General features: G+C 44.7%; 2 protein-coding genes across 6 annotated transcripts in view; both read right to left on the bottom strand.

Annotated features, from left to right (window-relative positions):
- Positions 1 to 755: 755 nt before the first annotated feature.
- Positions 756 to 6,698, bottom strand: tox4a (TOX high mobility group box family member 4 a). The gene is made up of 8 exons (XM_084057437.1): positions 6,176 to 6,698; positions 5,370 to 5,435; positions 4,972 to 5,247; positions 3,628 to 4,200; positions 3,438 to 3,518; positions 2,701 to 3,348; positions 1,128 to 1,258; positions 756 to 892 (listed from the first exon to the last, which is right to left on the bottom strand). The coding sequence occupies exons 1-8, from the start codon at positions 6,275 to 6,277 to the stop codon at positions 835 to 837; spliced, it is 1,935 nt and encodes a 644-aa protein (XP_083913563.1). The 5' UTR covers positions 6,278 to 6,698; the 3' UTR covers positions 756 to 834.
- Positions 6,699 to 12,825: 6,127 nt separating this feature from the next.
- chd8 (chromodomain helicase DNA binding protein 8) overlaps positions 12,826 to 20,126 on the bottom strand; it is a 29,125-nt gene continuing 21,824 nt past the window's right edge. For all 5 annotated transcript variants that reach the window (XM_084057427.1, XM_084057426.1, XM_084057425.1 and 2 more), the window contains exons 32-40: positions 19,771 to 20,003; positions 18,733 to 19,419; positions 18,527 to 18,630; positions 17,451 to 17,666; positions 16,307 to 16,402; positions 14,983 to 15,108; positions 14,677 to 14,781; positions 14,343 to 14,447; positions 12,826 to 13,842 (exon numbers count right to left, since the gene is read on the bottom strand). In XM_084057427.1, coding sequence (XP_083913553.1) covers positions 13,477 to 13,842; positions 14,343 to 14,447; positions 14,677 to 14,781; positions 14,983 to 15,108; positions 16,307 to 16,402; positions 17,451 to 17,666; positions 18,527 to 18,630; positions 18,733 to 19,419; positions 19,771 to 20,003 — 2,038 coding nt within the window. In that variant the 3' untranslated portion in view covers positions 12,826 to 13,476. The remainder of the gene's footprint in view (positions 13,843 to 14,342; positions 14,448 to 14,676; positions 14,782 to 14,982; positions 15,109 to 16,306; positions 16,403 to 17,450; positions 17,667 to 18,526; positions 18,631 to 18,732; positions 19,420 to 19,770; positions 20,004 to 20,126) is intronic.

Below are 20,126 nucleotides of genomic sequence, written 5' to 3' on the forward strand. Positions count from 1 at the left end.
CTTTAAAAATGTACAGTCCGCATGCCGGGGCTCCAATCTGATTTTCATCGTTAACCACTGCCAGCTGAAACTATTGGATCATGCTCAGATTTGTCCAGATTCTAGTTGTTAACCACTTAAACCCTATACTTAGTTGCCCGGACCCCAGAGTCCCCCAGGGCTCTATACTAGATCCTCTAGCCTAGTAGTTTCCCCCTCTACACTAAATGTCTTTGCCGAAAATAGCTAATCTACAAGCTCACAATGGGCCGCAACACATTGTGAGACTGTAGACGTGCTATTTTTGCTGAATGTTCACCCATAGAATAGGGTTCAAGTGGTTAAAAACCAAACATGTTTGATAATAACCATGATAGCTTCGACCCAATCGGAGACAAAACAGTTGAATCCTGAAATCCAGTGCACACCAAGATACCATCTGCCCCCTGTCCATGGTGAACTGTGCAGACCAGTGCTGATGTTGCTATCAGTTATGGCCAAATCCAGTTATAAAATTGGGTTTTAAATAATACCTGACCAAAAGTTTATACTGCATACACAATAAGCAATAGCATGTACAACGTAAGAATTTACATTTATGTACTTGCTGCTTAGTTTAGAATCCTCTGCACATGAAACATAAAATATCAGCATACAGAGTTCTGTAAACTATGACAAAACTATATACAAAAATGTGTTAACATAAAATAGCCTATAGGGGCACAGGCAGCATTTTGGTCAGTAGAGGGCAGTAGGAAGCTTTAGGTCCCGTGATACTTTCTAACTTGTGGTCTCTCCAATGCCTGTGAAACACTTGGTGTCCAGTTCTTTCTGTGACTGGTTTCTCTGAGCTCCTCATTTGACTTTCCCGAAGCTGTGCTTCCTGATGGAACACCAGGCCATAAATATATCCCTGGAAAAAAAGGAGGTGGTATCAATAGATGATAATGCATTGGTCAGAGTCAGACATAAGGACACGTTATTAATGTCAGTCCTTTTTTGAGGAATGAAACAAAGCTCTGACAGAATGATGCTGTAATAATATTTTCAATTTCCAAATTGTTTCCACACAGTTTAAGCCCAATCACTGAATTTAGATGTCACCAGACATATCAGTAGGTGGAGATCTAGATTAACCACACACACACCTGCAGTGATTGGCCACACATTCGTTACTGCAGTACTCTTTGTCCCAGTCTTGGCTGTCTATTACTGGGTTGCTACAGCCAGCCCTCACACACACTCCTGGATCACTGGACTCATTCAACTCCATATGCACCTACAAGAACAGGACGAAATAGTGAGGCACTGATGACGTACATTCAGACATACTGCCTGCCTATACACTATTACATAGTACATTTATAAATCTTTTACCTGAATTAACTGCCTGTATTTTGACCAATAGCCAATACAGCAATAATTATTTTAGAATAAGTAGAAACTCTATTATTAATAAAACAAATGTATTTTTTTTATTTTTATTAAATGAGTTTTCAATTTGTTAAAGGAGACATCCGGTCATTTTAAGTGTTATGTTTGATGTGTGTCAAATCACTTACCAACGTAGAAATGAAAATCGCGTGACTCCACAGATCCCCCTATCGACCCCCACCGTTGCCATTATAGGAGTATATAGGATAGCAGCAATTCGCCTATTTTAACAAATGTAAAGTCTGTTTTTTTCTCCTAGTACTCATTGTGGAGTCCCATGATAACGTAACAGGCGCTAAAACTCCCGACAAGCTAACGGCTAATAACAGAACGAGCTAATGCTGGTTGCTGGTTTCTCTCCCGACCTGGCAACCTGGGGCTGCCATGCAGAGAGATAAGCAAAGCAAAGCAAAGCAAAGCAAAGCAAAGCAAAAAGCAAAGAAGCAAAGCAAAGTTTGTTGTTTACCCAGGGTGTCGGACTAAGCACGAAGCTTGTTTCCAGCCGGACCCTGCATGGAAGCCTTGCTCAAGGGCTATTCAGCGGTGATTCATGATTGATGTGATGAATTGGGGAATCGAACAAGGGACCTTCCGGTATCAAGGCCGCCCCTCTAACCACTAGGCCACCGCTGCCACGCAGCCCCAGCATTAGCTCGTTCTGTTATTAGCCGTTAGCTTCTCGGAGTTTTAGCGCCTGTTACGTTATCATGGGACTCCACAATGAGTACTAGGAGAAAAAAACAGACTTTACATTTGTTAAAATAGGCGAATTGCTGCTATCCTATATACTCCTATAATGCCAACGGTGGGGGTCGATAGGGGGATCTGTGGAGTCACGCGTTTTTCATTTCTACGTTGGTAAGTGATTTGACACACATCAAACATAACACTTAAAATGACCGGATGTCTCCTTTAAGAAAAAGATAATGCCTGCCCTACGGTATTGTTGCTGTTGGGCAGAGAAAACTTGTCCATATATCATATTTTATATTTCGTCATAAATTAATGCCCCATTTTATGCTTCTTTGTATGACAGTGTTGAGAAATTAGACGATCTACAAGCTCACAAAATGTCACAAGGTGACATTGCGCTTTTTTACATTTTTGAAAACTTTTGTCTGTAACATTGAAAGTGGTTATTTAAATCTGTGCGATCTGTGGGTTTTATACATATTTAACAAGAGTCTGTGACTAAATAATAATTACAAAGTATCCATTGGAACACAGGTCTGCTAAATGACTGTAATGTAATGTTAACTTTGAAGAGTCAGGCTTCAAGCTCTTTACCTCTTCTGACTGCAGTTCTTCTTCTTCCATGTCGCTGAGCGAGTCAATACTGATAGACTTCACCACTTTCAAGGCCATGGCCGGCATCGCCTGGGACCTGGGATCCCCTGTGGACTTATGAATTATGGGCGTGGTCTCTGTGCACTGCAGCGAGGCGGGGACTATTTTGATCTGGAGTGGCGGGGGAGGAGTGGCGGTGACAGACACGGGGAGGCCGGTCGCAGCGCTGGGTTTAGCCAGCAAGGGTGGCGGCGCTGGGGCCATCTGCTGGAGTCGCGGCGGGGGCGGGGCGCTCTGCATCTGCTGTAGCGGAGGGGGCTGGCGGGGCTGCAGCGTGCGGACTCCTCCCGGCAGTACGGTCACCACCTGACCTCCACCAGGGTTGGAGATGATGATCTTGGTGATGGTTTGGGTGGGGAGCGGCATGGTTGGCACGGTAGCGGGTTTGGCCCCAGTGCGCGAGCGCGTGGTCACCTCGGGCACGTCTAGGATGATGTTGGAGGCACAAATGTTGGTGATGGTGTTCTCGTCGGGGTTGTACGCCGACAAGCGGCCGAGGGTGGCAGAGGTCGGACCCATGGGAGGCGGGTTCACTGCCGTCTGAGGCAGTGGCAGCGAAGGGCCCGTGTCAGCCACCTCACCAGAGGGCTGTAGTGACAAAACAGAAAAGTAATTGGTGCATTTCATGGCAAACGATCCCACAAACATTTTCCTTCGAGAGGACAAGATCACTGTACCTGTGACAGCTGGCTGGCTCTGTAAGCTGCCAAGGCTTTCAAATAATCTTTTTTTGCAGCTTCCGTCTTTCGCTTGTACACCTAATGAGGGATGGAACGAAAAGAGGAAAATTAGACATTTCTCATCACCTTCTGTAAATCTTACACCCCATTAAGGATTCCTACAGGCATCGCCAAGTTATCTTTCTACCTGCTTCTGCTCCTCAGCCAGGCTGTCCCACATGGAGGCCACGATCTTGGAGACTTCCCCAAAGGAGGCATTAGGGTTCTGACCCTTGATGGCAGCCTGCGTGTCTCTGAAGAACAGGGCATAGGCTGACACAGGTTTCTGGGGCTCGTTGGGGTCCTTCTTCTTTCGCCCCGGTTTCTTTGGTCCCGCGGCTGGGGATACTGTGGCCGGTTTGCCCCCGCCTCTCCTGCCGGCAGCGGTGACAGAGGACAGGCGGGCTGGACCGGAGGACATAGTCGGGAGGACGGAGGAGGAAGAGAGAGGAATGGGAGAGTCTACCAGCACACTCTGGTAGAGTGTGCCATCCATGTCATCATCCTGCAAGGAGCCAGCTGGAGAGGCCGTGGCCGATAATGGCTGCTCATTTGACTTTGTACGAGATAGGATGTGCCCCCCTGCGAGGCCCAGTCCCAGCTCCGATTGGTCGATAGTGGTCAGCTGACTACTTCCCAAAAGGCTGTTGTTTATGTCCGCCACATCAATGGTCATGGGTGAGGAGCTCCTGAAATGCGATGCCATGGAACTGCCCATTTCCTGAAGAGGGATAAGAATAGGGAGTGGGGATGAAGCTTTAAAAGACAAACTGACCAAGACGTGTTCAATCAGAGACACTGACATTGGTTAATGCATATGTTTTCTCTGAGATCTGTGTTTATAATCTATGCATGAAAATATGTGAAGCAGTTCTGTACTTATGGGTGAAGTGATTAGAACACCGCCATTTCCATTTGGCCATGGGAGACAGTCACCACACTATTTGACATGCGTTTGGCTTCAGGATGTAGTTTCAAAATCTAGCTATTATCTAGCTATTAACTCAACACAGTTCAACACAGTTCAGTGATAACTATAACATTGTGCAAACAGGTGATTTGGACTGGAGAATTCAGGAGGAAGTTAGGTTGTGAGTATGTAACCTTATATTCATGTCGTAACCCTACTTCTCAACTGCTGGTGGTTGTTGTAATGTGCAGCTTCATGGAACTCCACATTAAACACATTTTTTTTTTTTGTTATTTCAAGTTATTTCAAGTACCAGCAAAAATGTCAAGTTCATTTCATTAAGTTGAAGGGCTCATTCTAAAATGTCTAAACAATTAAAATAATAAATATTCAAAATGGAAGAAACGTAAAAAAAAAAACAATGAATATTACGTTTGCTAGTGCATAGAGAGAAAGTTCTCAAGACAGAATGCATTGGTTATGTGTGTCAGATTTCCACCTGACAATATAACAGTCTGATTCACAGATCACAGATTCTGGTCAAATGTCACACAAATGAGAGTCCAAAGACAAAAGACTCACCAGAGCGGAGGAACTGAGCAGAGCTCCCGATGACTGGCTCATCACTCCTAGATTTAAGTGATCCAAGCCCTGGGTGCCAGCGTTCACAAAAGTGGAGGCAAATGAGGGGTCATTGGCCCCCACCACGAGGTTGCTAACAAGGCTGCTGGAGCTGGAGGGTCCTCCCGTACCTTCCGACCCATCAGACAGCTCCCCGAAGTGTGACACCACAGTGTCCAGTGAGATTGGAGGAATCTCAAACACTTCATCCCCTAGGCTGGGGGTATGGAATGTCTGCTGAATGGGGTGAAAAGAAAGTAGACGTCTCAGCGAAAAATGCACTGGTGGTGAGCTCCGCTTACAATTATTCAACATGAAAAGACATCTCACAGTAGTCTAATCAATATTTTAACACTCACCTCAGCGGAGAGAAAGGGGTGACCTGCTCCATTGATGGTTAAATAATGTTCACCGCCTCCTGGAAACTACAAAAAGACAGAGGGTTATGTTGTGTGTTAGCATGAACATTAAAGACCATGATCATATGATGTCATCTTATTCTATGTATGCACTGGTGATCCTAAACCTTTTTAGACCTTTTATTCTATTTCAAGGACAGTCAATTTGATATGCATTAGGCCACGGAACCTCATTTGATAAGATTTTCATTCGGGAGCCCAATCTAAGAAATTCTGCATCGTTAAGATATGATTTGGTCTGTTATTTGGTCCAGAAATACTTTACTGTCTAAAGTGCTGCTATAGAGATAATAGTGAAACTCTTACGAAAATAGCCATTCTTACAATGTTCTCTAATTAACTGTACATTTAATATTGGTGGTGAACATTAACCATCTATTATTTCGCTGGGGACCCCTGGGACGTAATAATCAAGGACCTCTGGGGTTCCCTGAACTGGACCCCATGCTGAGAATCACTACCTCACCCTATTGTCTACTAACTATACCTGGATCCCTTTTCTCCTTAGTACATACAGTTTGTAATTGTTGATGACATGCATTATTGTGTTATTCTTTTATGCTATGTTGATGAATTGAATACATAGGACCACAAAGGAAACCAGTCCCCAGGACTTTTTGTGTTTTATCCTTTTAGCATTCTGGTCTGACTGTACCTCACACTGTTTACATTCCTGACTAATATAGTATTCAATCAACCAATCAACGTCACCTTAGCCTTGGATCAAGACGGATGCTGTACGTTACCTTATTCTCCGAGTATCCACTGTAAGGCTGTGTATCCAAGAACTCTGCATCCACATTCTGACCTGATCCATCCGACAGGTCAGAGTAAAAATTCAGATCCATTCTTTAAAAAAAGGCCTGGGCGTAGACGTTTGAAAACCTTGTAGTTAAATCACAAACAATGTTCACTCAAAGACTAAAGATACAGATGTTTCCTATGATCCATTCCACCTAAAGACTAAAGATACAGATGTTTCCTATGATCCATTCCACCTTAAGACTAAAACAGGTGGGACAGGGGAGCTAGCGTTAGCGCACTTAAGCTAAGCTAACGGTTACAACAACCTCCCCGTTGCAGAGTACTGGTCACTTTTAGGTTGCTATTGTCCACATGTAACGCTAACGGAGTGTTAGTTGAACGGTGAACCCACGTTGCAAGATGTTCTACAAACTTTAAATACGAAAATAAAGGCGACTTATTAGCAGCAGAGTAAGTAGGGCCCGTGAGCCTGAGCCTGCACCACAATGGGCTGCTGGATGGATCTATGGATCATCATCATCACACTGTCAGACAGAAGCAATCGACACTAGTACAAACATTGCTCTGGTGTTCACGTGACGTGGGTTAAAGCCAGGGACCAATCATGAGTCCTGCCGCTAACAGGATAGGTGGGCACCAAATAAGAGTGGGTATCTCGGTGTTAAATTGGCTATTTTTCCCAAAATGTAAAAAAAACATTAAAAAAATTATATATATATATATATATATATATATGGAAAATGTTTTTAGGTTAAGTAAAGTATACATGATTAGAACATGCTTATACATTCGACAATTAAGGTCTAATATTTCTACAATTACTACAAATTCTTTTTGGGGCATAAACAAGAAGTTGAAGGATAAAGTCTGAATCTGATAATGATGTACTGCATGTTCACATCATGTATACTTTACATTGCTTAACAGCATTTTTCAAATATTTTATTTTTTAACATTTTGGACAAAATAACCATTTTTACATTGAGGTGCCCAGATGTCCCTAGTGCCAACCTATCCTGTATCCATCCTGCCCATAGGGTCCTGCCAAGGTGCTATTTTGTAGAGGGAAATTCATAATTGCGACCGTAGGTCGCATTTACTATAGAAACCTGCTCCAGGTGTCCGTCCGTCCCTCCGTCACACACGTCCCGTCACACTTTTGCCTCCGTCACACACGTCCCGTCACACTTTTGCCCTGCTCATATCTCCGCACCCGTTGCCCCGATCCATGCCAGATTTTGCACACACACTCCTTACCTGCCAAACTACACCCTCCAAGGACCCCCGGACCTCCAGGGACCCCCAGCTGCCTCGGGGACCCCCAAGTGTAAAAAATGAGCACATGTGGACAAATTACCAAATGACCACCCCAACGGGGCTGCTCACGGGGCATTCCCGGGGACCACCCACTCCTGGTGCTCCAGAACGGATGCAAAAGTGGTGGCGCCCCCAGTGGAGGACCCCCTGCCACTGCAGCTCACATAAAATGCCGTAACTCGGGCTAGGAGCGTCCGGGAGAGCCGCGGCCGGTACCTATTCGTCCGCCAAGGCAACGCGGACACCCCACCCCTAATTTCTCACATGGCCCTCTTCTAGCGCCACCTTCAGGCCGCTTTTCACAACACATTTTTGCCCACTACTCCTACAGTTTTGCCCCTAAAAACACGCAAATTGCTACACACTACACAGTATGTGTACACTCATGTCATCAACATGCCTGCCACCACATTTCTTAGACCACCAAACAAAACTATACATTGCCCACACAACTAGGAACCAATCGCCGTTACAGCCCTCTTCTGTATACATGTGACCTACGGTCGCTTATCTCCCGATTAGGGAGTCTTACTGGTTATATATAGATAGATAACAATAGACATAACACAAATCGATGTTTTTGAGTAGGCTATATGGTAAATACACAAAAATATTGATTTGAAATGATAGACCTATTGTACAAAGTAGCCAATTACATTTCAAACCAGGCAATACATAGCTAGACACAATTCGGGATCTTGAGACACACATTAGTGTGCGGATAAAGTAATGGAGTTGCAAACAACACAGGTATTTAGCACCAGCGTTTGTGACACGTTTATTTGTAATATATTTAGGCATAAAAGCAACCAACCAGCAGAAATAAGCTCATTACATTTCTGGAAACAAGCCATCATCATCATCTAGAACCCCCATCTCACAGCCTTCATGGAACCACTGGAAACAGGCTGCACACACAGCACATGGAAATTATCTAGCTGGGTTTATTTTAGAGGACAATCTTTCCAGTGAAAAACATGGCAACAAAAGTAATCAGTAAAGTCAATTAAAGAACAAGATTTGAGCTAGATCTACTCGGTGGTCAGTAGGAATACATTGAGGACTCTAGCTGGAGCACTCATCCAATCCCAATGTCATTTTGACTATGCATGCACCTCATGGTACTCTGCACCACAAACTGCACAAAGGCATTAAAAACAAAGCTTCGGACCTCTCAAAACAAACTGGTCAGGCTATTGCTTGGCCTCACACCTAGAACTCACCTACCCATGACCATTATGCTAGGGTGGGATGGCTCAGGGTAGAGGACAGAGTACAGCAACTTGCAATGGACCTCGTCTTCAAGATACTCAAGAGAGCAGGGATACCCATGTACCTGTCAGACTACTTCAATAACATGAAAGACACACACAGGAACAACAGAGGGACCTCCACTGATCTTGTTCAACCCAGATTCGGCACAAACGTGGGGTTAAATTCGTTCTACTGCTATGCCACCAAAATGTGGAATCTAGAATGCCCTACCACCAGACATCAAAAAGTGACTCCTTACCTTCCTTCAAAACCACCAAAAGAGCACCTGTCTGCAATTTGTGACTGGTCCTAGAAAAAACATCTTAGCTTAACACCAGAAATGTCCCCCCCTTTACTGTACTTGTCCCCCCCTTTACTGTACCTTTACTGTACTTTACTTACTGTGATGTATATCTTTAAATGTCTCAATGAATTGAGTACACAGGTCCACAATGTAAACAAGCCCCTAGGATTTTTGGCGTTATCCTTTTAGCATCATTGTAAAATCGTATCACTGTACTATTTGCAAACTGTTAAATGAAGTATTCAATCAATCAATGAAAGCCCCCCTCTGTGGATTTACTTGGGGTCATGTCTGTCCCATTGCTGGCAGATTGCACAAGCTTTCTGGTTTACTTACCTAGTTTTCTTCTTCATTTATTGCTTTTCCTGCTTGTTCTTTCCTCCTTTATCTGTGATCTCACAAAGCACTACACCAAGCATCACATTTCTTCTGCATGTTGTCACAAAGGCAAGGAAGTCAATCAATCCCTGAATATTTTTCAAAACTGTCAATCACTATGCTACTTTTGTTATCTAGAGGTTCTGGCCGCTATGCAGCCCTCACATCTAGAGTTCGGGCCACTATGCGGGCTATGCGGCCCTCACACCTTTACGTCGTAGTCGTACTCTGACCTTGTCAGAGTACCCGTTGCATCCGTCTGTCTGTGTCCCTTTTATGCCCATATATGGAGATCCCCATGTCGTCATCAATATATGCCCATTTATTGGAATACCCATATATGGGCATATTGGTTGGATCGGCGATTCTGGAAAACTGGATATCCGAACTACTCGACAGCAGGCACCACACACCGTCGAGTCCTTGCAGCTGCGCTCGCCGAGTTTGAAGTCGGTCGGTCCCATATACTGTATGCATGCACATGACCATAGCGATCGGATCTGTGGCTCAGGACAACATCTGTGTATCCGTCAGTCCTGGACGTTTTTATGCCCATATATGTAGATCGCTGATGTCATCAGTATATGTCCATATATGGGCATGACCTCTTTTGTGCCTATATGGAGCCGACTGATTTGTTTGCGCCTTATGCCATGACACATTGAGGTTGGACAACACACTCCATAAGATTTACAGTATAACCTCATCCAGACATCCACCGTCCACCTCCAGGCTATGGCCAGTGTATGACTGATACTGATATTGTCATGACACTTAATAACTAGGATTCCATAGGATACCAGTAAGACTCCCTAATCGGGAGATAAGCGACCGTAGGTCACATGTATACAGAAGAGGGCTGTAACGGCGATTGGTTCCTAGTTGTGTGGGCAATGTATAGTTTTGTTTGGTGGTCTAAGAAATGTGGTGGCAGGCATGTTGATGACATGAGTGTAGACATACTGTGTGTAGCAATTTGCGTGTTTTTAGGGGCAAAACTGTAGGAGTAGTGGGCAAAAATGTGTTGGGAAAAGCGGCCTGAAGGTGGCGCTAGAAGAGGGCCATGTGAGAAATTAGGGGTGGGGTGTCCGCGTTGCCTTGGCGGACGAATAGGTACCGGCCGCGGCTCTCCCGGACGCTCCTAGCCCGAGTTACGGCATTTTATGTGAGCTGCAGTGGCAGGGGGTCCTCCACTGGGGGCGCCACCACTTTTGCATCCGTTCTGGAGCACCAGGAGTGGGTGGTCCCCGGGAATGCCCCGTGAGCAGCCCCGTTGGGGTGGTCATTTGGTAATTTGTCCACATGTGCTCATTTTTTACACTTGGGGGTCCCCGAGGCAGCTGGGGGTCCCTGGAGCTCCGGGGGTCCTTGGAGGGTGTAGTTTGGCAGGTAAGGAGTGTGTGTGCAAAATCTGGCATGGATCGGGGCAAGGGGTGCGGAGATATGAGCAGGGCAAAAGTGTGACGTGCTGATTTTTTACACTTGGGGGTCCCCGAGGCAGCTGGGGGTCCCTGGAGCTCCGGGGGTCCTTGGAGGGTGTAGTTTGGCAGGTAAGGAGTGTGTGTGCAAAATCTGGCATGGATCGGGGCAACGGGTGCGGAGATATGAGCAGGGCAAAAGTGTGACGGGACGTGTGTGACGGAGGGACGGACGGACACCTGGAGCAGGTTTCCATAGTAAATGCGACCTACGGTCGCAACTATGGGTGCGTCGAGCGCACTCGCCAATTAGTTTGTAATATATATATATTGGCCAGTGCGCTCAGAGCTATATTTCCGAAGGCACCCTATGTATGCATGTCCCACACTCTGCCCAAATATGGAGTTCCACATATTTCTCATGGCTCACATAGCTAGATTACACACGGAAACCATACCATAGTTTTGCATCAATGACAACAGTTTTTGTGTTTGAATATAATGTCAGGCAATGGTATCAGATCAGAGTACATCTGATACGTCGACATCAGTCTTGCCCAAAAATGGAGACCCACACTTACGTCATCAACATGACGGCAGAGATATTTTTTTTTTTTAAAAGGAAAAAAATAGGTTTCACGAAGCCATATATGCCATATATTCAAGAGCGCCTGCTGACACTGCGTGCACAAGACATTTGGCACCGACTGGTGTACTGGTTTGCGAGATTAGTGTGGACAGACAGACAACATTTTGGGGACATACACGTACATACAGGCACATGTGCAATCAAGGCAGCCATTTGTAGCACAGTTTGCCCAGATTATAAAATGAAGGCAAAAATGATTAGAGATGTACCAAATCCTACGAATACCATTTTTCCTTCCCGATACAAAGTACCGATCCGATACCTGTGTAATTAAAAGAAAATCTAAGACAGTGGTTCTCAAAGTGGGGTCCAGGGACTCTTGAGGGTTCCAAATGGACCCTCACAGGTCTGTAACTCAGAGTGTGCAAATGGAACCAAATGGGCCCTATGGGTCCATTTGGTTCCATTTGTACACTCTCAGAATTATGGGGGGGTCCTTCAAATTAAAAAGTTTGAGAAGTGCAACATCGACCCCCACATTGACGCCCGCGGACCCCCATTTGAAAAGATATGCCAGCCAGGGACCCCCATAAGAGAAGATTCTTACGGCTCTAGCAATGATTCTCATTTCATTGTAATTTAAGGACCCCCCCAGTTTGACATGCATTGGCTACGGACCCCCATTTAATGGCATTTCTATCTCTGGGACCCCAATTCTTATTGTAAAATCAATGTTAATTTAACTCTGAGAGTGTACACATGGAACCAAATGGACCCGTTAATTTGGGGTCCATTTGGTTCCATGTGTACACTCTCTGAGTTACAGACCCATAAGGGTCCATTTGGTTCCTATAAATCATTTAGCTGGGGACCCCCTGGTATCCCCTCAAGTACCCCTGGGGGTCCCCGGACCCCACTTTCAGAACCAATGCTGTAAATGACATATCATGACGTGATACATTATGTGGTATCCTAATGGCATAGACTGGTATACTCGCCGATACCGATACCAGTATTTTAGGCAGTATCGGCAGCTTTTCTGATACTAATATCTGTATCGGAACAACTCTACAAATGATGTCAGATTGATTTCCTTATTGTGTCTTTGATGACACCAACTTTCACAACAACACACAAACTAAGGGACACGGTTGCTTTCACTGTAGATTGCTGTTATTTCATATCACAGATACAGTCAGGTCATAAAACAAGAATAATTACTCATAGCCGTCATCTTTGCACCATAGCACACAACTGACCAGCTCTACATTATACAATACACCCATCCTCCTAGCACTGCATCAGTAACTAATATAACCCCCGCCCCCCCTTCACTCTCCCTCCCTCTCCATTCCCTCCCCTGCCCTCCCCTAGAATGAAAAACATGTACATCCACACACCGGATCCCCTCATAGCTCAGCGACTCATCTAGATGCACCTACAGTGGCTGAATGTAATCATATCGAGGGGATCTCAAATCACGTTCACTGCAGTACACGTGTGTGTGTGTGTTTGTGTGTGTCCATCCACTCATTCCATTTTCACATAGCGCCAGCATGGGGGCTCATTGATAAAAACAAATCAAGATGTGTTTCTGTACAGCTGGGTGCCCCCCTCCCCCCCTTTTGGTCACGGCTGGGAATGCGACGGCATTACTAGGACTGGAGGAAAAGACGGGAGAGCGGCGAGTTGTGAAACAATAGAGCGTGGCATTTGGCGCCACCTGGTTGCAGGCCGAGTATGACACAGAGGATGTTCCGAGGAGAGAGAGAGCTAGAGCGTCATTACGAATAATGGGAATGAACACGGTCGGGTGCAAACCTGCTTGTTTCCTGATCAAAATAAACAAAACAAAACATTACATAAAACAAATGAATAAAAATAGGAACGGAATTATTCATCCATAATTCAGATACACTTGATAAAAATAAATGAGGAATAACGTGATTTCATGATAACATGATATCATTTTTTGAGAGTGAGAGGTGACCGAGTCGGAGAAACGTCTGGGTTGTTGTTCGGTCAATCCTCTGAGCTAGAGGAGTCGTCAGAGTCTTTCTGCGTCATGATGACGTCGTCCAGCAGGGCTTCCTGATCCGAGCTGTCGTAGCCCCCTTGGGAGAGGCTGTCGCCGCCCTCCATTTTCACATCAAAGTCCGGGCTGGTGAGGAAGTGGTGGGAGGTCTCCAACTCCTCCTCATCCATCATGTAGGCACCGTCCGAGACCAGGGTCTCTTCTTCAACTCCCCCCAGGAGAGGGTCCTCTTCTTCGGGGGCGGGCACCGGAGCGTGATGGTGGTGGTGGTGGTGGTGGTGACGGCGCCGTGGTTTCTTGGGGATGTCCGAGTCCGAAAGGAGACGGTGGAAGAGGCTCTCGGGTAGGAAACCCTGCAAGATGAGAGTGCTGCAATGTTAGAGTCTAATAATGGTTGTGGCCCAATCTTTACCAGTCGATGGTACGTTACTATATGTGCAGATTGTAAACAAAGCTGCATATCAACGTGATATTTAATGGGGAAACCACAAGTACAGTATACATGCTAGGCTGCTTGTGTTTATGTCCTAGTGTGGCGACTGCCTACATGCAAAAGTGCTTCACAAGGACAAAGCTGGTGTAACCAGGGCTTTGTTCAGACTACAGGCAAATCAGATCTTTTCTCAAATCTTATCTTTAGTACTAAAAGATCACGGTTATTTGAAGCGGATTTGTGTATTCAGACAATGTCGACCTACCCGCATTTGCTGCTGTGGTAATGATTTAACGACATAGGCATGAGTAATGCTTCATTCATGCTCCGTTGTATGCCGGAGTCTCTCGCAAAAATAGCAGATCTACAAGCTAACGATGCTTTGTGAGCTTCTTAGATCTGCTATTTTCACTAACTTACAGAGTTGCGGACAGTTTCGGACCAATCAGGAGCTACAGCGTGGTCATGATTCTCCTCCAGATGCTCCCTCAGATCCTGCAGCATGGGACAGAATGCAGCCCCAACCTAAGGCAGACAGGGTTGTACAATGAATGAATGAATGAATGAATGATTTATTTTCGTGTCCGGCCGCCTTTCACAGCCCATCCCTTACGGGATTATTCAGACACAATTGAAACAGTTTTTACAATGCCAACATGCCAAAATAATAAACAAAATAAAACAATAAAATGAAATGAAATGAATGAATATGAATATTTATCGTCACTGACAGCCTCGACCAATTATGTTTCACCTTCTTTCCTGTCCTCATGTGGATGAGCTTGATCTTCTCACTGCCTGTAAGGGCTTTGTCGGCCCTCTTCCTTCTCCTCTTCCTCTTGCTCCTATTCACCAGAAGCTAGGGTGCCAGAGAAAAAAAGTCAACAAAGCCAAAATGAAGACTACAACATCCTTCTAACTCTAACTTTAAAAAGGTTAGAGTTGATGATAAATCTTTACATTCTCATGAAAGAAGTGGTACACTGAAATGTGACATTGAAATATGGAAATTCAAGGTTTCTTCCCGACAGCAACAAAATTATACAATGTTCGGAGTTACCTCCAGCATGTCTCCCTCCACCTCATAGTCGGGGTTCTCCTTCAGCCAGTTGGGAGGGTCCCTGCGTCGTGGGGTACGCTCCATTGGGTCATGGACCAGTCCATCTGGGTCTGATAACTGAGATGCCTGAGAGGACCACCGGCATTGGATTAAAACATGTCAGTATGAAAGCTCTATCACATTCATGTTTATGTTGTGCCAAGGGCTGTGCATTTTGTTGACATTCAAATTCTAAATGGACATGCCCCTCCCTACCTACAGAAATTAATTAGGCCCCCACAAAATTCCACCCGCACCCTCAGATCTACGAGCAGATTCCTCCTCAATGTCCCTGGTACAAATCTACGTACTATGGGTGAACGGGCCTTCTGCTCGGCAGCGCCGCGCCTGTGGAACAGCCTTTTGACCTGAGAGCACCACAGACCCTGGACTCTTTTAAAATAGGCCTGAAAACGTTTTTGTTTCAGAGGGAATTTTCGTGTTGAATTGTTGTTTAGTCACATCTGTTTTTAAATCCTGCTTTTTAACTTTATATGATTGATGATGTTTTACCATGTGGCACTCAGATTCCTTGTGAATGAAAAGTGCATTACAAATAACATTTATTATTATTAAATCAACACTCAAATGTTTGTCAAACACGCTTTTATTCTGCGAAAAAGCATTGTTTGGGAATTCAATCAATAGTTTGAGCCTTTGCACACTTCCATTCCATGTTTTATTTGGATTTCATGTGATTATTGATTTCCTAATTGTTGGATTAGAGAGCAAACTGTAAAACGATGTCTAATAATTATACAAGTATATACAAGTATATACAAATACATTAACGTAAATACAAAGCACCACTGTATGAATGCATTAATAGTCAAAAGAAAAAGTCCCATCCTTTGCACAACCGGTTTTGACGTCATAAAATATGAACACATGTAAACACGACACTGTACTACAGAGGAACACATGTAAACACGACACTGTACTACAGAGGAACACATGTAAACACGACACTGTACTACAGAGGAACACATTTAAACAAGAAACAGTACTAGATGTGATGTTTAAATGGTTAATCGTTTAAACAAAGCTTTGATTTGGACCCATAGCTGATAAAGAGACATCGTGTGCAATTGGATGCCGTTCACACCTTGTTATCTTTGTAATGAGACGGTTTCCTTCAATTACTTCTGACCCATCAGCTCAACTGCGCTACATACAGTTGCTGCAATTTTAATTTGTATAAATATGATGTCACGGTACGTTTACAAAATCGTTCAACACTCCACGTGTACCCGTTTACAAGAAAATGCCCATCCCTACTCTGTACCTCATGGTCTTTACGCTTCTTGCGGCCGCTGCTCTCCCCTCCCGAGCCGTTGGGCATCATGGCATGCTTAGAGAAGGTCAGCTTCAGCCCTTCCTCCTGACAGTGGAAGAGACAGAGGGCCATGATCAACTAATCGTTAAAACTTCAACTCAGTGCTTTTCAAACTCTGGGTCACAAAGGGGGCCAGGTGGTTCGCAGGTTGGCCATAATACAGAAGCTTTTAACTCATTAAGACCTGAGGCGATTCTTAAAAATGTTTTCTAAATCCTAACATTTTTATGAAAAAAAAAAAAAAAGAGAAAAAAAAAAGTTCAAGATTTTTCAAAAATAGCAGATCTACAAGCTCATAGCGCGGCACTCGGTGCCGTGCTATGAGCTTGTATATCTGCTATTTTTGAATAGCCAAAGAAATCTAAAGTGACACAGATGCATTCCAGGTATTAATGGGTTAAAGTAAAGAAAAAGATGCATGCAGAATTTGCTTTACACCATTTCGAGGCAAGCTATCATATTTTAAATATAATGCAATGTTTGATACAAACAGATATTTACATGTAGTGCTACATAGCTAAAATCGAGACAAAAAATGTATGTAAAATTGTTAGAAATTCTCACTAAAATGTGTAACCTTGAACTGCGTTGTCCGTTTCATTCGATCATCAGCATGTTTGAAGACTGAAAAACCACTGACGACGTGTAATGTAATGCACAGATTCCAGAGGCACCAAAGACCATTTTTGACTAATAAGTGCATGTTAAGATCCTCTTCGAACAGTACAGTATATGCCTAAAAGTGTGTGACTGGATGGTTTGGAGTCAACTCTAGGCACTACCATTTGGGATTTCATTTGATTTATAGCTGAACTTGGAGGAGCGTAAACTTTGACAAAGAGACATCTCTGTGCTCACTTTCGCCGACCTTCATGAGAAATCAACCTAGTCTGCCTGGCTGCGGCATGATGTGAAATTTCAAACCACAACCGTATGCAGTAGTAAGAGGGTTTAAAACATGTTTCATTGGATACCGTCACTGCTACTGATGCATTGTGCCCTGCTGCAGGGCCCCTCTGTGGAAACATGGCTCAGCTGAACGAAGTCAAGAGCTGTGTCGTTCGAACATTCACTTCCACCACGTTCTTCATACCTTGAGAAGTTTGACGGTGAACTCCCCGTCCTCGCCTTCAGCTCCGGGTGGGATGTTTGCCTTGCGCATCAGCCGCATGTAGCCCATGTCATCTCCTACCACCTCTTCGGTGCCTGGGGTGAGCTGGACCTCTGGTATGTAGCGCCGGCCCGATGGCCACTGGCCGCTCGCAACCATAGTGCACAAGCTATCCAGCCGGTTGATCAACACACGGTCCTGGCACAGAGAAGAGTTAATTAAGAGCATGTCTGTCTAAGCTTGCAAAGAAAATATTATTTAATCCAGTGAAAACATTCACTGGATATACTATTATTCAAAAAATATTAAATTGTATATATTAAAGAGATCTCACATTAGGATTTGAGTGCAGTAAGTCAGTGATATAAAGTGGGGCCAGCCCATGTAATGCTTTTTTTTTTTTTTTTTAACTTTCTTTTTATTTTATTTTTCTTAGAGCAAGTTAGGTCATGTTGGGCATCACATATACATTAAATGAGTACATTTCTGGTATAGTTAACACTCTTATGTTACGGGCTATTCAGTCCTGATGAGATGAGAGGGATCCTTATTTGAAGTAACTTCAGTCCTTATGTTGAGAGATCTCAGATAAAAAATAATAATGATAATAAAAATAGAAGAAAAAAAAGAAGAAAAAAAAAAATATATATATATATATATATATATGAAAGAAAATACACATAAGCACGCATACATAGAAATAAAAAGCAAGCAATAAAGTGTACAAAAAATAAATAAAAAGTATATAAATATTAAATCAAGCAAGGTATCCCCACGCATAGTACAGATTCACCCATGTAATGCTTTATAGGTTATTAAAAGGATTTTAAAATCTATTCTGGACTTAATGTGTCCATACCTATATAAGGAAGTGTTAGTCCTGACTCTAGTAAGCTTCAGACATTGTGCGGGATCCATTTCCATTTTATAGTTTGTGTCTGACACACCTGCTCCAAAAAAGCCTCCACATAAGTGCACAGAGGTGTGTCTGTGTGTTACAAATTATAATTGTACCAAGTCGAAGCTGCCTTTGTTGCTTTTTGCCCATTGTATATTACCTTGGGCCAGTCCACTCTGAGAGGATCAGGGAGAGGAGTGCCGTCTTGTGATGGAGTCATTGAGAGTAAGCTGTTCTCTTCATCTCCGTCACCCATCTTCATACCTGTGAAGAGAACCAAATGAAAGGGGAGGGCATGTTCCATTAGTGTGGTAATACACTCACGTACACCATTATTATACAGGATTCCTGAAGCGGCAGACTAACCTTTCTCTCCCTCGCTTTCTCCGCTCTCATCACTGCTCCCTGAGCGCTCAGAGGACGACGTGCCGGATTCGGAATCGGATTCAGTGTCAGACATCCCTTCCCTCCCTTCCTTCCTCACTCTTTCGGCTCTGGGACCCCTCTCTCTCGGCCTCTTGAAGCCCCAGCTCCGTCCTCGACTCTTGCTGTCGTGGTGACTCAGGGGCGTGCTCTGGAGCTCAGGTTTGACTTCGGCTCCGAGCTGCAGCCGGGGGGAATCGTCAACCACTTCCTCTTTCACCGCGGGTGCTTCATCGTCCTCGTCCTCGACCTTCGGCTGAATGAGGGGCGTCGTGATGGAGGAGGGCTGCGGCTGGGGGGGTGGTGGCGGAAGAGGCGGGGGAGCCTGTTGGTTGGCCATGAAGTCCTGGCGGACCAGGCCGAAGGAGAACTGCGGGTCGGCAAAGATGGAGAGTTCGGTGCGGCTGACTCCGTGCAGCGCGGCGCCCAGCATTAGCTCGCGGTCGTGGGTCGGTATGCTCCACCAGGAGGGCAGCTCCGAACTGGGCGGGGCCAGAGGAAGCCGCTCTTCCAGGGAGGGGTGGGGGAGGACACGCTCTCGAAGACGCCGCAGTAGGCTGATGCGGTACAGGGTGCGTGATGCACGCTCTTCAGTGATGGGGGCTAGAGACTGGGAAGCATCTGATGGATCTGGCAGAAAAATGTTTTGTAAACAATGGAGGCTTGTAGTGTCTGGATACACACTCAGTGACAGTATATTACATTCTTTGATTTCATTTGGCCCCAGGGGCAAATTTGACAAACAACCATCATTTCAAAAACAAAACATATTAAACACATTCTTGCCATTAAACTGAAGCTCTATTCACTGGAAAAATAGAACAATCAGACTTAATTTGTTTTACTTTTTGTGAGATTTAAATACTGTGTTCCTTACCTTCTCAAACTGTGAAAACTATCAGTTACTTACGTGCAAAGCTAGAATGCAATGCTCGGCAGAAACTATGAAAAACATAAACATTATTTGTCACGTGTTCTCACCTTCACCACGAGTTGGCCGCAGGTGGCAGACCCGGCGGCACATGGCTACGAAGCAACGGAAGTACCGACTCAGGCTCTCGTCTGTTTTCTTGTCCAAACGAGCAAAGGTGCGAAAGCGAGACCACTCGAAATCGGACTCCTTGCTGTCAGGGAGGCCTGGTTCCCCCTTTAGTTTCTCTACACCAAAAGTGGACACCACGCGGTAGAAGTCACACTCCTCCCTACGGGTCCACCTAGGAGAATGAGAGAGGTAAAGCAAAGGAAAGTTGGACTACCGTTTGACCCATTAAGACCGGGAACGCATCTGTGTCATTTTAGATTTTTTTGGGCTTTTCAAAAATAGCAGATATACAAGC

Source organism: Gymnoscopelus microlampas, assembly GCF_963454915.1.
Source record: "Gymnoscopelus microlampas genome assembly, chromosome: 5".
Classification (NCBI taxonomy): Eukaryota; Metazoa; Chordata; class Actinopteri; order Myctophiformes; family Myctophidae; genus Gymnoscopelus; species Gymnoscopelus microlampas.

Bases quoted from the DNA above. Each gene is read 5' to 3' on its own strand.
- tox4a (XM_084057437.1), bottom strand. From the start codon at position 6,277: ATGGATCTGAATTTTTACTCTGACCTGTCGGATGGATCAGGTCAGAAT. The intron at 5,248-5,369 runs GTGAGTGTTAAA...CACCCCATTCAG, and splicing joins ACCCCTTTCTCTCCGCTGAG to CAGACATTCCATACCCCCAG. The intron at 893-1,127 runs GTGTGTGTGTGG...CTTTTTTTCCAG, and splicing joins TGTGTGGCCAATCACTGCAG to GGATATATTTATGGCCTGGT.